The 12,207-nt window shown below is 34.0% G+C and overlaps 1 protein-coding gene across 6 annotated transcripts in view; it reads right to left on the bottom strand.

The window, feature by feature from the left end:
• Nucleotides 1–12,207, bottom strand: part of Orp8 (Oxysterol-binding protein-related protein 8) — a 127,967-nt gene that overhangs the window by 49,281 nt on the left and 66,479 nt on the right. For 4 of the 6 annotated variants that reach the window (XM_069831684.1, XM_069831680.1, XM_069831682.1 and 1 more), the window contains 2 exons: nt 10,759–10,814; nt 271–507 (listed from right to left, as the gene is read on the bottom strand). In XM_069831684.1, the coding sequence (XP_069687785.1) occupies nt 271–507; nt 10,759–10,814 (293 nt within the window). The remainder of the gene's footprint in view (nt 1–270; nt 508–10,758; nt 10,815–12,207) is intronic. The other 2 variants (XM_069831683.1, XM_069831685.1) reach the window with 1 other exon arrangement.

The following is a 12,207-nucleotide window of genomic DNA, read 5'->3' as shown; positions in this document are numbered from 1 at the left end:
TAAGTCTCATTATGACACAATTTTAACATTGAAAGGATGCTTCAAGATAATATATTACAGATCATCCTCAAAGTTAGAAGATTAGGCACAAACACATACACAAGTAATACATACAATAGTTATGCAAGAAATGAAATATTATAAGGAAATCAATTAAGGAAATAAAAACAATAAAAAAAATACACTAAAATGAAAAATTATATCCCACATGCCACACAGGAGAAACTAGAAAGTATTCGAATTTACTGCTCAATTTAAAACTCCACATACCTTTGCTTTTGGGCTTTTATATAGAAGTAGCAATCCAGGTTTTAGTATACACCACAATTTTGTCCAGCTCTTGAGAGTTCCCCTAACTTTCAACCAGTCTGCCAGCACAATAACAGAAGGATCTTTCAGTGAACTTAGTAATTCATTGGCTACTCTTTTTTTCTCACGGCAGTAATTCTTTCGTTGAGCTTTGTATGATTCTTTCCTTGTAAGTTTATCTGTATCTGGAGTGTGCAGCTGCAACACAAATCATGAAGCAGACAGTAATAAACAAGATGTATAAAAAATATGTATTTCCTTAATCCAATGAAATAAATTATTTTAACAATTGGTTTCTTCTGCGTTCCACAAGCCACACCTCTGAAAATGAACCGCATTCAGCCCATGTACTTACCTGACAGATGAAACATGACCAGTCCATTCTAATTGTACACAAGTTTTGTCGCCAAAGTGTGTTATTTCAAGAACATCCAAGGATTAATACATTTTAGACATTGAGCACATAATAGAATAACTGAGCTGAGAAAAAAAGACAGACAGATGAAGTAAGAGAAGAAAGAGAGTGAGAGACAGAATGTAAGTGTATGAGTGAGTTAGTATAGAAACCCATTCAAATTTTACCTTACTGATTCATGGCTTTTAAAGAACTCGGAGGTTCATTGCTGCCCTCGGTCCCTATCCTGAGCAAGATTAATCCAGTCTCTACCATCATATCCCACCTCCTTGAAATACATATTAATATTATCCTCCCATCTAGGTCTCGGTCTCCCCAAAGGTCTTTTTCCCTCCGACCTCCCAACTAACATTCTATATGCATTTCTGGATTCCTCCATATATGCTACATGCTCTGCCCATCTCAAAACATCTGAATTTAATGTTCCTAATTATGTCAGGTGAAGAATACAATGCAGTATTGCGTAACTATTTCCATTTTCCTGTAACTTCATCCCTCTTAGCCCCAAATATATTCCTAAGCACCTTATTCTCAAACACCCTTAACCTATGTTCCTCTCTCAAAGTGAGAGTCCAAGTTTCACAACCATATAGAACAACCGGTAATATAACTGTTTTATAAATTCTAACTTTCAGATTTTTTGAGAGCAGACTGGATGACAAAAGCTTCTCAACCGAATAATAACGTACATTTCCCATATTTATTCTGTGTTTAATTTCCTCCCGAGTGTCATTTATATTCGTTACTGTTGCTCCAAGATAATTCAAATTTGACCTCAGATCAAAAAAAAAAAAATCACAAAAATTATATTGAACTCATTATAACTTTATTTTCCGAACGATTCATTTCACAATTAACACAGATAATGCTAACTGAAGCATAGTAATTATTCAGGCTTTCTTAAATTCTGGTCTACATTGTCTAACATGGCAGAGTTCTCAAAATGATTCAGGTCGTTTTATTCAAATGGTAGTGGTGCCGGACAGTGCAATGATGACTATTATTATTATTATTATTATTATTATTATTATTATTATTATTATTATTATTAATTATCAACATCATCATCATCATCATCATCATCAGTGGTGTGGCATATCCCTTATGGAACTGTAAGCAATCATACAAGCAATTCCAACTCCAACAAATGAACCCTTTTTTCTTTAAGTCAAATGGCTAAACTAGATGACTACAACTACTGTAGACAATGCAAAATCATTATATAATAAAAAAAATTGGCATGTATATGTCAATATGTGAATCTATCTAAAGGCAAACTGCACCCAACAGAGATGGCGCTGAATAATCAGCTGTGATCTCACATGGTTCTAATGTCACACACTGGTTGCAAAAGATTATAATTATTATGTGTATATATAATATTATACACACAGAGTGACTCAGAAAGGAATATGTTTTTGTTGTTCTAATAACGTGCCATCTATTATAGTGGGGGTTTTGCCACAAGCTTCCAGTGATAGAAGTGGTCTTGGAAAATCAGTAACAATGGATTGCTTCACAGGTGAGCAAAATGCGTTTTATGTAAGGTCATTTTACGAGAACAACCATTCTGTCATATGAGGCGTTTAGTTGCAAAATCAGATACATCACTAAAACATAATTTTTCAGTATGAAGAAAAAACGTTTGCAAGGAACCAAGGATTTTGTAACCAATACTATTCTTTCATCATACCAGAGCAGTGTATATTGGAGAGTACCGCATTCTTTTGATCCAGAAAATGCCGACGCGGTGGCCATAATTACTCCTGCGGGGACTCAGTACAACGCAAGACTTGTGTAGGAACACTGGTTTCTAGTGTGATATTCCATTGCTATCTTGAAGAATGCCATGTTGTTGTGCAGTTACTCAATGTGTAATCAATTGTTGTTATACAAAATTAGCATTAAGTCACAAACAAGATGAGGAATATTTCTCAATGACATAATATTTTCACTGAGGACTAAAGCAAGGAGATGCACTGTCACATTTACTTCTTAACTTTGCTCTAGAATATGCCATTAGGAAAGTCCAGGATAACAGAGAGAGTTTGGAATTGAACGGGTTACATCAGCTTCTTGTCTTTGCGGATGACGTGAATATGTTAGGAGAAAATCCACAAACTATTAGTGAAAACACGGGAATTTTACTTGAAGCAAGTAAAGAGATATTTTTGGAAGTAAATCCCGAAAAGACAAAGTATATGATTATGTCTCGTGACCAGAATATTATACGAACTGGAAATATAAAAATTGGAAATTTATCCTTCGAAGAGGTAGAAAAATTCAAATATCTTGGAGCATCAGTAACAAATATAAATGACACTCGGGAGGAAATGAAACGCAGAATAAATATGGGAAATGTTTGTTATTCGGTTGAGAAGATTTTGTCATCTAGTCTGCTATCAAAAAATCTGAAAGTTAGAATTTATAAAACAGTTATATTATCTGATATGTATGGTTGTGAAACTTGGACTCTCACTTTGAGAGGGGAACCGGATTAACCCTTCGCTAGGCATGTGAGGTCTTTTGAGACCCCATGACCCATTTGCCAATACACGTAACGTGTCCAGCGGAGGGTTAAGAGTGTATGAGAATAAGGTAATTAGGAAAATATTTGGGACTAAGAGGGATGAAATCACAGGAGAATGGGGAAAGTTACACAACACAGAACTGCACGCATTGTATTCTTCACCTGACATAATTAGGAACATTAAATCCAGACGTTTGAGATGGGCAGGACTTGTAGCACGTATGGGCGAATCCAGAAATGCATATAGAGTGTTAGTTAGGAAGCCGGAGGAAAAAAGAACTTTGGGAAGGCCATAGATGGGAGGATAATATTAAAATGGATTTGAGGGAGGTGGGATATGATGATAGAAACTGGATTAATCTTGCACAAGATAGGGACCGATGGCGGGCTTATGTGAGGGCGGCAATGAACCTTTGGGACCCTTAAAAGCCATAAGGAAGTAATGACAAAATATTTATAATTGAAAACATTAAGGTGGGCAAAAGGGGAACGTTGGAAGCCATCCCAAATTGGTATAATATTGGTAACAAAAACAGGTCTTGAATTTCAAGAAAATTGTCTTAATAAAGCGAACTTCAAATATCTTATGCCAGATAGATGCATGCAAGATGCATTAGAAAATTTATTTTCTACTGTCCGTTCCATAAATCCAATCCCACTTGCAAAATAATTGAAAACTGCATTACGATTTCTCAGTTTTCTAAAAAACGAAGCATGGAAATTACGCAGTTTGCGATTCTGAACAATTAATTGATTTCTAGGTACAGATGTAAGTAAATCCGAAACAGAAAGGTCTAGTGAAGTTGAATGTTAGTAAAAGGAAATTGATATAGGATAAATTGTAATTTAACTGAAAATATAAATAGTGACTTGAATGTACAACAAGCTCTTTACTGTTTGTTGGGATCAGTTTTGTTCAAAATAAAACAAAATAAGTTATATAGTATTTGTGAAAACTGTTTTTCATGTCTAATAACTGATAACAGGGATGAATCTATCAATTTTATTAGCACATTAATGACTCTCAAGTCGTATAAGGTAATGTCACTTGTACACCCTTGTAAATTCGTATTTGATATAATACTATATGCAGAAAAATGTGAAACGGTAGAAAATGAGTTGAAATTAAAGGATTTGAAGTCTTTATTCATTAATACTTCAACTCATGCGTTCCCAACATGTTATAATATTTTTCAAAACGTCTTATCACCGTATTTTAGGACTAGAATTTTATTTATTGTTAAGAAAATTGTCTGTTATAGCAAATGCACTACAACAATCTGCTAAATGTGGCAGTCGAAGTGTTGGTATGAGAATTGCAGTAGAAAATTGCTGATGTTATCCCTATTGAAATGGACATAACATAAATAATAAAGTGTTATCTCTAATCAGTAATTTCACTATGACAATAACGTTTATTAATCCTCGTCTCCTGTATTCAATAAACCACAACAACATGTATGATATCGCCTTTAATGACCTTCCTTCTAGCATTACTGCTTATGCTTCTGTGCTGAGCAAGGAGTAAATATGGAGGCCACCGCCGAGAATGTGGTACTCTCTAATATACACTGCTCTGCATCATACAAATCCATATGATGTATCTGGCTTTGGAGCATAATAGTGCTACAGCAGTTGTAAAATCATATGAAGGTATGAAATGAAGGGTTCAGAACCATAGTGGGCCAAGCGCCATTTACTAAAACTGTAGAAAACAAGGGTTAAAATGAAGTTATTATTATAATTCAATGGAAACATATAGCAAGAAATGTAAAGTATACACATTAAAACTAAATGATACGTCAATCTTCATTAAACTATGGTATTCACTTAACTTTAACCCTCGCTTTCTCCATTTTTAATAAATGGCGCTTGGCCCACTATGGCTCTGAACCCTTCAAATATAACATTAACTCATTTGGAAAAACAAAATTGATGTATCTGATTTTGCAAGTACATATCTCATATATGTTCAACGTCGATTTCTTGCACATTGTACCGTACACAACATAATCAGTGTCCAAGTGCAAATCTTATTTAACAATAGGAGGCAAAGGATATTGAAAAGAAAGGGGATGGAGTGTTGCTGAGAAGAAGATCATTTTGTTATAAATAATGGAAAGTGTAAGAATATAGTGTAAAGGTAATAAATGAAATAGTGAAGTGATGATACATGTCAATAAGGACTAAGTTGTAGGATAGAAAGGAATGTAGTATCAGGTGGGATAGGGAATATGAAAAATATTTTGTGCGAGATCGTGCGTATTTGCTTGGTTTCCGCACAAAACCAATAAGCGGAAAGTCTAAAATTCCACATTCAGTATTCCCAACCTAACACACATAACAATTTCCCTCTTCTTACCGCTTAAGTGACATATTGATTTTACTGCTTTAGGCTTCTTAACATATTATTTTAGAGACGTTCAATATCGTAATAATTATAAATTGGAAACTTACCACTGCAATTTCACCTAAATGACACTGTTAATTATTGTTTTTAAATATTTGCAAAAATTAAGTAGACTCTACAACTCCACTAAAGTTATTGCATTCGTGATGCAAGTAACATTAAGGAAGCCGTGAAAAAATCAACAAGATTCCAGATGCCGATGTTATTACTGCAATATGTTATATAAATAATATTGTTAAAATATTAAAATGAAAAATAAATCATTACATAACCTTACCGTTTGTTTTAAGTTCGCATTTATAGACTGGGGGGGGGAAAAAAAAAAGACAGACGTATGTCACGGCCTGCTGGAGTATAGTAAACACAGAAAACATTTTAAAGCAACAATGTTGAAGATAGATATTTTTGTTTTGCTAATTTGCCGTCATTGAACAGAAACCAAGATGGAGATTTCATTGTAACTAATTAGAAATTCCTCTTTCAGGTATGTTAATAAACGATCTTCGCACAAAATAATGTATGATACACGAGCAGTATGTTTTCTTTCAATTCTCGGAAATTAAAAAAGCTCAACTACGTTTCGCTTTTTCAAACTTTTCCTCGAACATGAAAACTTAAACATACTGCTCTTGTAACGCATATTACTATTATCATATGAATAAAACAAGGAAGAGATAGAAACGGTAATGAATAGTATGTGTAATGAAAATAGAGACTGAATTAAATAGTAAATGAAGTATCAGAGATAGGGGAATTAGAAGTTTAGAATGACAAATAGTGACAAAGGATTAGAGTACAAAATAGAGGAAGTGATAAGTGAAATGGACACGGAAGGCCTTTGTGACGAATAAAGGAAGATAAGTGCATGAGTCGTCCACTAAGTTTAAAATTGATGTAAGTAGTGTAAGAATGCGAATGCTGACCCGAATAGAGGACCAAGCGGTTGAGTAACAATAAATCATATCATATTTAACAATGGGTGAGGAAGTTTGGAGTCAGCGACTCAACAACAAATACGCACCCTGTGGTCGCTGTAAGAGCATCAGAAGTGAAGAAAATATCGAATGTGCTCAGCACTCTGTGGCATGTAATCCATAGCAATTGGTGCACAAATGACCTGCAGCTTTAAATGTGCACCAATCAGGTGTGCAGCACATGTTAAAAAAGAACTTCCGTTTGCATCCATATGAAGTTAAATTAGTGAAATGGCAACAATTCCTCAGTAGATGTGTGAACATGTAGTGGGTGAAATCAGTGGCGGCTCCTGCGTATTTCTTAAGAGGAGGAAAGAAGTTAACAGCACGAAATGACACCTTCTTGAATGAAACATGCTACAAATTAGCCTACATGCATACATGTTAGACCTGGTAGTGTTGGGGTTGGCCTTCCCTTCTGCATAGCAATAATGTGTTCTTTTAAACTGAATTTCCCAAATTTTCCAAAATATATTATATGTTCACTTCCATTCATTGTTGAATAATTGCACAAATAACAATTACAAGGAAATTCACCTCGTAGCATTATTCGAGCACACTACAGCATCACACGTGTTGGAAGAAACTAGCTACTAACACGTAATCGGAACCGTTTTACGGAAATGAGAATGGAAAATAATCTGAGGAAAGCGAGAACACTGCACCCACCCACGTGGTCTGTGTTGCCACATGTACATTTTCCAAGTTCAGTATCACATGCTTTTGAAGAATGTCAGTTCTTGTAAAGTCATGCTACCATTATTGTTCAAAGCTGCTGGTAGCCATTTAATTTTTTATGTTAAAAATAATGTAGTTTGGAGTGCCTACTTTCAATTTCAGATGTACAAAACTGACAACTTGGCTGTTGCCCTGTCTAGTATACAATGAATGGAAATGTATTTCAGGGGCCAAAAAGATCTGCAATACTAATGTAGAACTACTTCCTCTTTGTTTTATATAAACCCGACTTTAACTTTCAAATATCCTTGAAAGTTTCAAGTGCAATGAATAATATTTTTTATTTATAATTTTAAAAAAGTTTATATGGTGTCTTTCATAGCATTACGTTAAAACTGTTTTTATTGTGCCTCCTCCTAGATGTGTTATAGTCTCGTTGAATGCAACATCGTTAGATGGCAGCAGTAGTGAACTTGCTGCACGACTAGTCGGTTTCTATTTCCCGCCCATACGCTGATTCAGAGGAGAATCTTCTCCCTATCCATTCATTTACTTGCTTTAAAACTCTGCTTCTTTCTCTGGCCGCTAGTGCATTGTTGTCTATGTGTGCTAACTGCAGTAAAGGAGCAATGGATTGGCTTTCCTCCACACAAACAATCTCGCGACTTTCTCACAGTTTTCGTGCAGCATATGAGCACGCGTCGATCAACCGAGGTTTTCTTACAGTTGTGAACTTAAAAATTATCGAATCTTCCTCGAATTTCAAGGCATATCTTTTATTTGGTATTTACTTTCAAAAGAAGAAAAATGTGAGGAGGATGTTCCTCCCTTCCCTCCTCCGAGGGACCGCCACTGGATGAAATCAGCTTACGCTTGAAGGAGTGTAACCGTCATGAAGGTAGACATCTGGATGATGTGATTTTTCACAAGTAATTTCCAAAGATTGTATTTTCAGTTCATATAAATAAATATGTTCAATAATTAAAAATAACCGAGTTATAAATTTTCTAAAAATGCACTAAAATGGATTTCAGGGAGGTGGGATATGATGATAGAGACTGAAAATATTTTGACAGTAGACTCAACCTGATATGACGAGAAGGTTGCTGATTGGTGTTTGAATTCCTATGAGTGGAAGAAAGAGGAAGTGTATTTGTAACTGAATTTTTTTTTTTTTTGTAAAATAATCACACATTATTATTAATGCTTTCAGATGTGATTAAATATAATTTTAGTGATACGTTTTTCTCACTTATGCATTTTTTTCTTCAGACCCCCAAAAAAAGTACAAATGAAGTTACAGATGGCTCCCTCTAGTCAAATGAAATAGAAATAACAGCAGGACCGAGAGGAACTTGCGCACGTTTCTCATCTTATTCCAATCTGGGATATATATAATAATAATAAATTTAGCTTCCCTTATGAAAAGGTTGCCAGATTTGACAAAGCATATTACATATAATTTAGAAACACACCTAAAAGATAAAATGATATACATTTGAAACGGTTAGGGAATCGAATATACAAAATGTCAGAAAAATTTATACCTAAATAGCATTTGTGCTCATTTACAGTTAAGAAAGGGGGAAAAAAAATATCATCAGATAGGTTAGAATGATTTGAATGCCATATACCGCGAGAAAAATAATAGTACGGATTTATTGGCATTGATATCTAAACCAATCAACAGCCATCGGTTAAGATAACTTGAAATTTCCATTATCACTCCCACTCTCAATATCTGAACCGATCCTTTGAGGGCACTAATGGCTATTTCCTTCACAATGCTGTGTGTTAGCCCCAGTTTGGCAACGAGAAAAAATCCTGTTACCACCTGGGATCGAACCCCGGACCTTCCAGTCCATAGCCAGCTGCTCTATCAACTGAGCTACCCGGCCACCATCAAGAGTGATATTGGGGGAAAATGTAAATGTTCCAATAGGTATTAATGTTTCTACTGTAGCTAATTTAAAGTTTGCTCCTCTCACATCTGTTTCAGTTTTCCTGCTTTCAAAATGATTCCCACTGACAAAAGGCAAAGATTAACCGTGGAGAATTTAGAAAAAATTCTGGTGATGCACTATGCAGATAATTATGAAAAAGAATGACCATGGAACTGAATTTTAGTAACTTAAAAAGTGTAATAATATATATATTTTTTCAATACATCCTATTAAATTTGTGCAACTGTGTTTATATGTATAATATAGTTATCTGCCTCTGTTTCTTAAATATCCTTTTTTATGCCATGTTTTGTGTATTTTAGCGTATAATTTCAGTGAAATAAATAGGTCTGAAGCCTTGATCATATGTGCCTAAAATGCCTAGTTTTACTAACATAGAGCCTAATTTATTAAATTTTTAGCTTATTTTAGGCACCTAAAACTGCAATTTTGGTGCCTAAAAATCCAATGTCTAGTGATAACAAAACTACATACGCTAAACAATGTGGTAACTTATTCTTTTGTTGTTTTTTTTTAATCTTATGAAGTTTAAACATATGACAAGATCTGTAGTAAAAATAGATTAAAGAAATGAAATTTATTGTTTTTGACTAGTTCCTAAATACAGGATTTTACGACTATGTTCGTCATCTTACTTAGATTGTTTAGTTTAACATAGAAATTTTATGCAAATGTTCTTTAAATGTAAGTCAACAAGTTGCATTTGTTAATAACAGAGAAAAAGTCGCTCCAGCGCAGGGGATCGAATCCAGGACCCCCAGTTCTACGCACTGCGTGCTCTACCACTGAGCTACACCGAGGCTCAATCCACGGCACAGGACCGAATCTTTCTCCTTTGGTTTTTCCCTTTTTTGGCCTTACTTCATGTTCGACATATCGACAGGACCAAAAATCACAGATTATTCACCCAACAGTGCAATTAAACTGTGGATTCCTAGCCATACAAGTCACTCATATGAGTGCGCTCATTGTATGGCGGTATAATAAATAGAAACAGATTCGATCCGGTGCTGTGGATTAAGCCTTAATGTAGCTCAGTGGTAGAGCATCCAATGCGTAGAACTGGGGGTCCTGGGTTCGATCACCAATGCTGGAGCGAATTTTTCTCCGTTATTAACAAATAATAACTATAACAGAGAATTCTATACGACCTAAAATTAATAATCTTTACACAACAAGTTGAACATCAGTTCAGCAATATTTAAGCCAGTCATGGAACTTATTAAACGAAACTCCTAATCAAGAGTTATCTTTCAAAATAAGTATTATTCCGAATCTCTCAATTTTAATGGTTAAAACATTACAACTAACTTCTCATCTTATATGACGATAGTCTGTTATTCACTAAGCAAATTTTTTATGTTCCCTGGAAAATTGACTTCTAGTACCTCAAACAACGTGAACTAACATTACAAGCTCACATGCAAGAAAATATTCTTAATAGAAAGTCACTTCTACACAAATATATCAATACCCACCTTATCAGGTGATGGATGATCAGCTTTTGCACTATTATCAAGCCAACTTACAACACCTGAAATCATACGATTAAATACAAACATGTAAAAACTACAAGGAATATTAGATTACTGTATACATTTATAAAAGGACTCCCATATTTCTTACACTCGGAATAGTAACAAGACCTGCAATTATTTCTAAATCTTCTCTCTCCACCTAGTGGAATCAGATGGTGTCATATCATTCACCTTACAGTATTCCAATTTCCTACTATCAAGTTTTCTTCCTACTGACTAACTGGTCCATGTCGTCCATAACTGTGTATAATCCTTTGTAATAATTGAATTGTAAAAATTAAGAACATAAACAAAACTTTTACTAGTCAATAATATTTCATTTCTAGTTTAAAAGTTACAGTTTCCTGTTGTTTTTTTTTTCTATACAGTTTTTTCTACAATTACCGGTACTTTACTTCTCACTAAGTTATCTTCTTTTCTGTGTTTCTTCGAATAATTAGTTGGTTTTAAATACTGTTATCGAATATTAGTTCCAATCATTTGACAATGGGTAATGATGGTCTAACATTAAATATATTTATTCATTTTTTTATTTTTTTTATTTTTATTTTTTTTAGCAAGTCTGCTACCCCTGAAGAAACAAACTAAAAGTGAATGAGTGAATTTAATCGGAAAATGATACATATGAAATATAATTATTATATTTAAAATTAATCAGTCTTTGAAAAAAAGATACACAAAATGGTATTTAGTCAAAATTTTCGTATGAATTTAATTCATTTCGGAACAGAAAGTAACCAAGTCTAATTTGTATGTTTCTTTATAAAAATGTATGGAAAACCAAGAGAAGAAACAGGGTTCAAGCTTTTGGCATCATATTATAAGAGGATCTCACAAGAAAGTAATATGAAAAAAAAAAGCTTTCTATAGTTTGCATAATAAATAAATGGACATAAACTGCAATCTCCTCTCATTCTTCTTCATGGAAAGATGCCACAAGATAAGCATGTAAAATATTCCCTAAATATTATTTCTATCTAATGAAATTAAGAAAATTATAGCTAAACATGTCAAGATTTTCTCTGTAAAATTTTCTCACTATGCAGGAAAAGAAACTCAATGCTAGATGTTTGCTAGTATGGAAAATTAATGCATAAGCATGTAGCCAGAATCAACTGTCAAATATTATTTTTACAGGAAGCATTTTCGTTTCATAAGATCTCAGACGGAAACTTGTTCTGTCACGAAGATCTAAATTTAAAATAAAATAAAATAAACAAAAACTCTCATATCAATGAAAATTCAAGTGAAAGAATGAGTTGAAAAACCAAATGCAGCCAATGTAAAACTGAAAACTGGAAGATCCATACATAGTGTTTATTTATCATGAATGTAAGAAAAATGCCTACGAGCTAAGTTCCTGTACAATATTGTGTTTCAGAGAGTGTG

The sequence above is a fragment of the Periplaneta americana genome, chromosome 7, assembly GCF_040183065.1.
Source record: "Periplaneta americana isolate PAMFEO1 chromosome 7, P.americana_PAMFEO1_priV1, whole genome shotgun sequence".
Classification (NCBI taxonomy): Eukaryota; Metazoa; Arthropoda; class Insecta; order Blattodea; family Blattidae; genus Periplaneta; species Periplaneta americana.
This window is presented reverse-complemented; position numbering and strand designations above follow the sequence as displayed.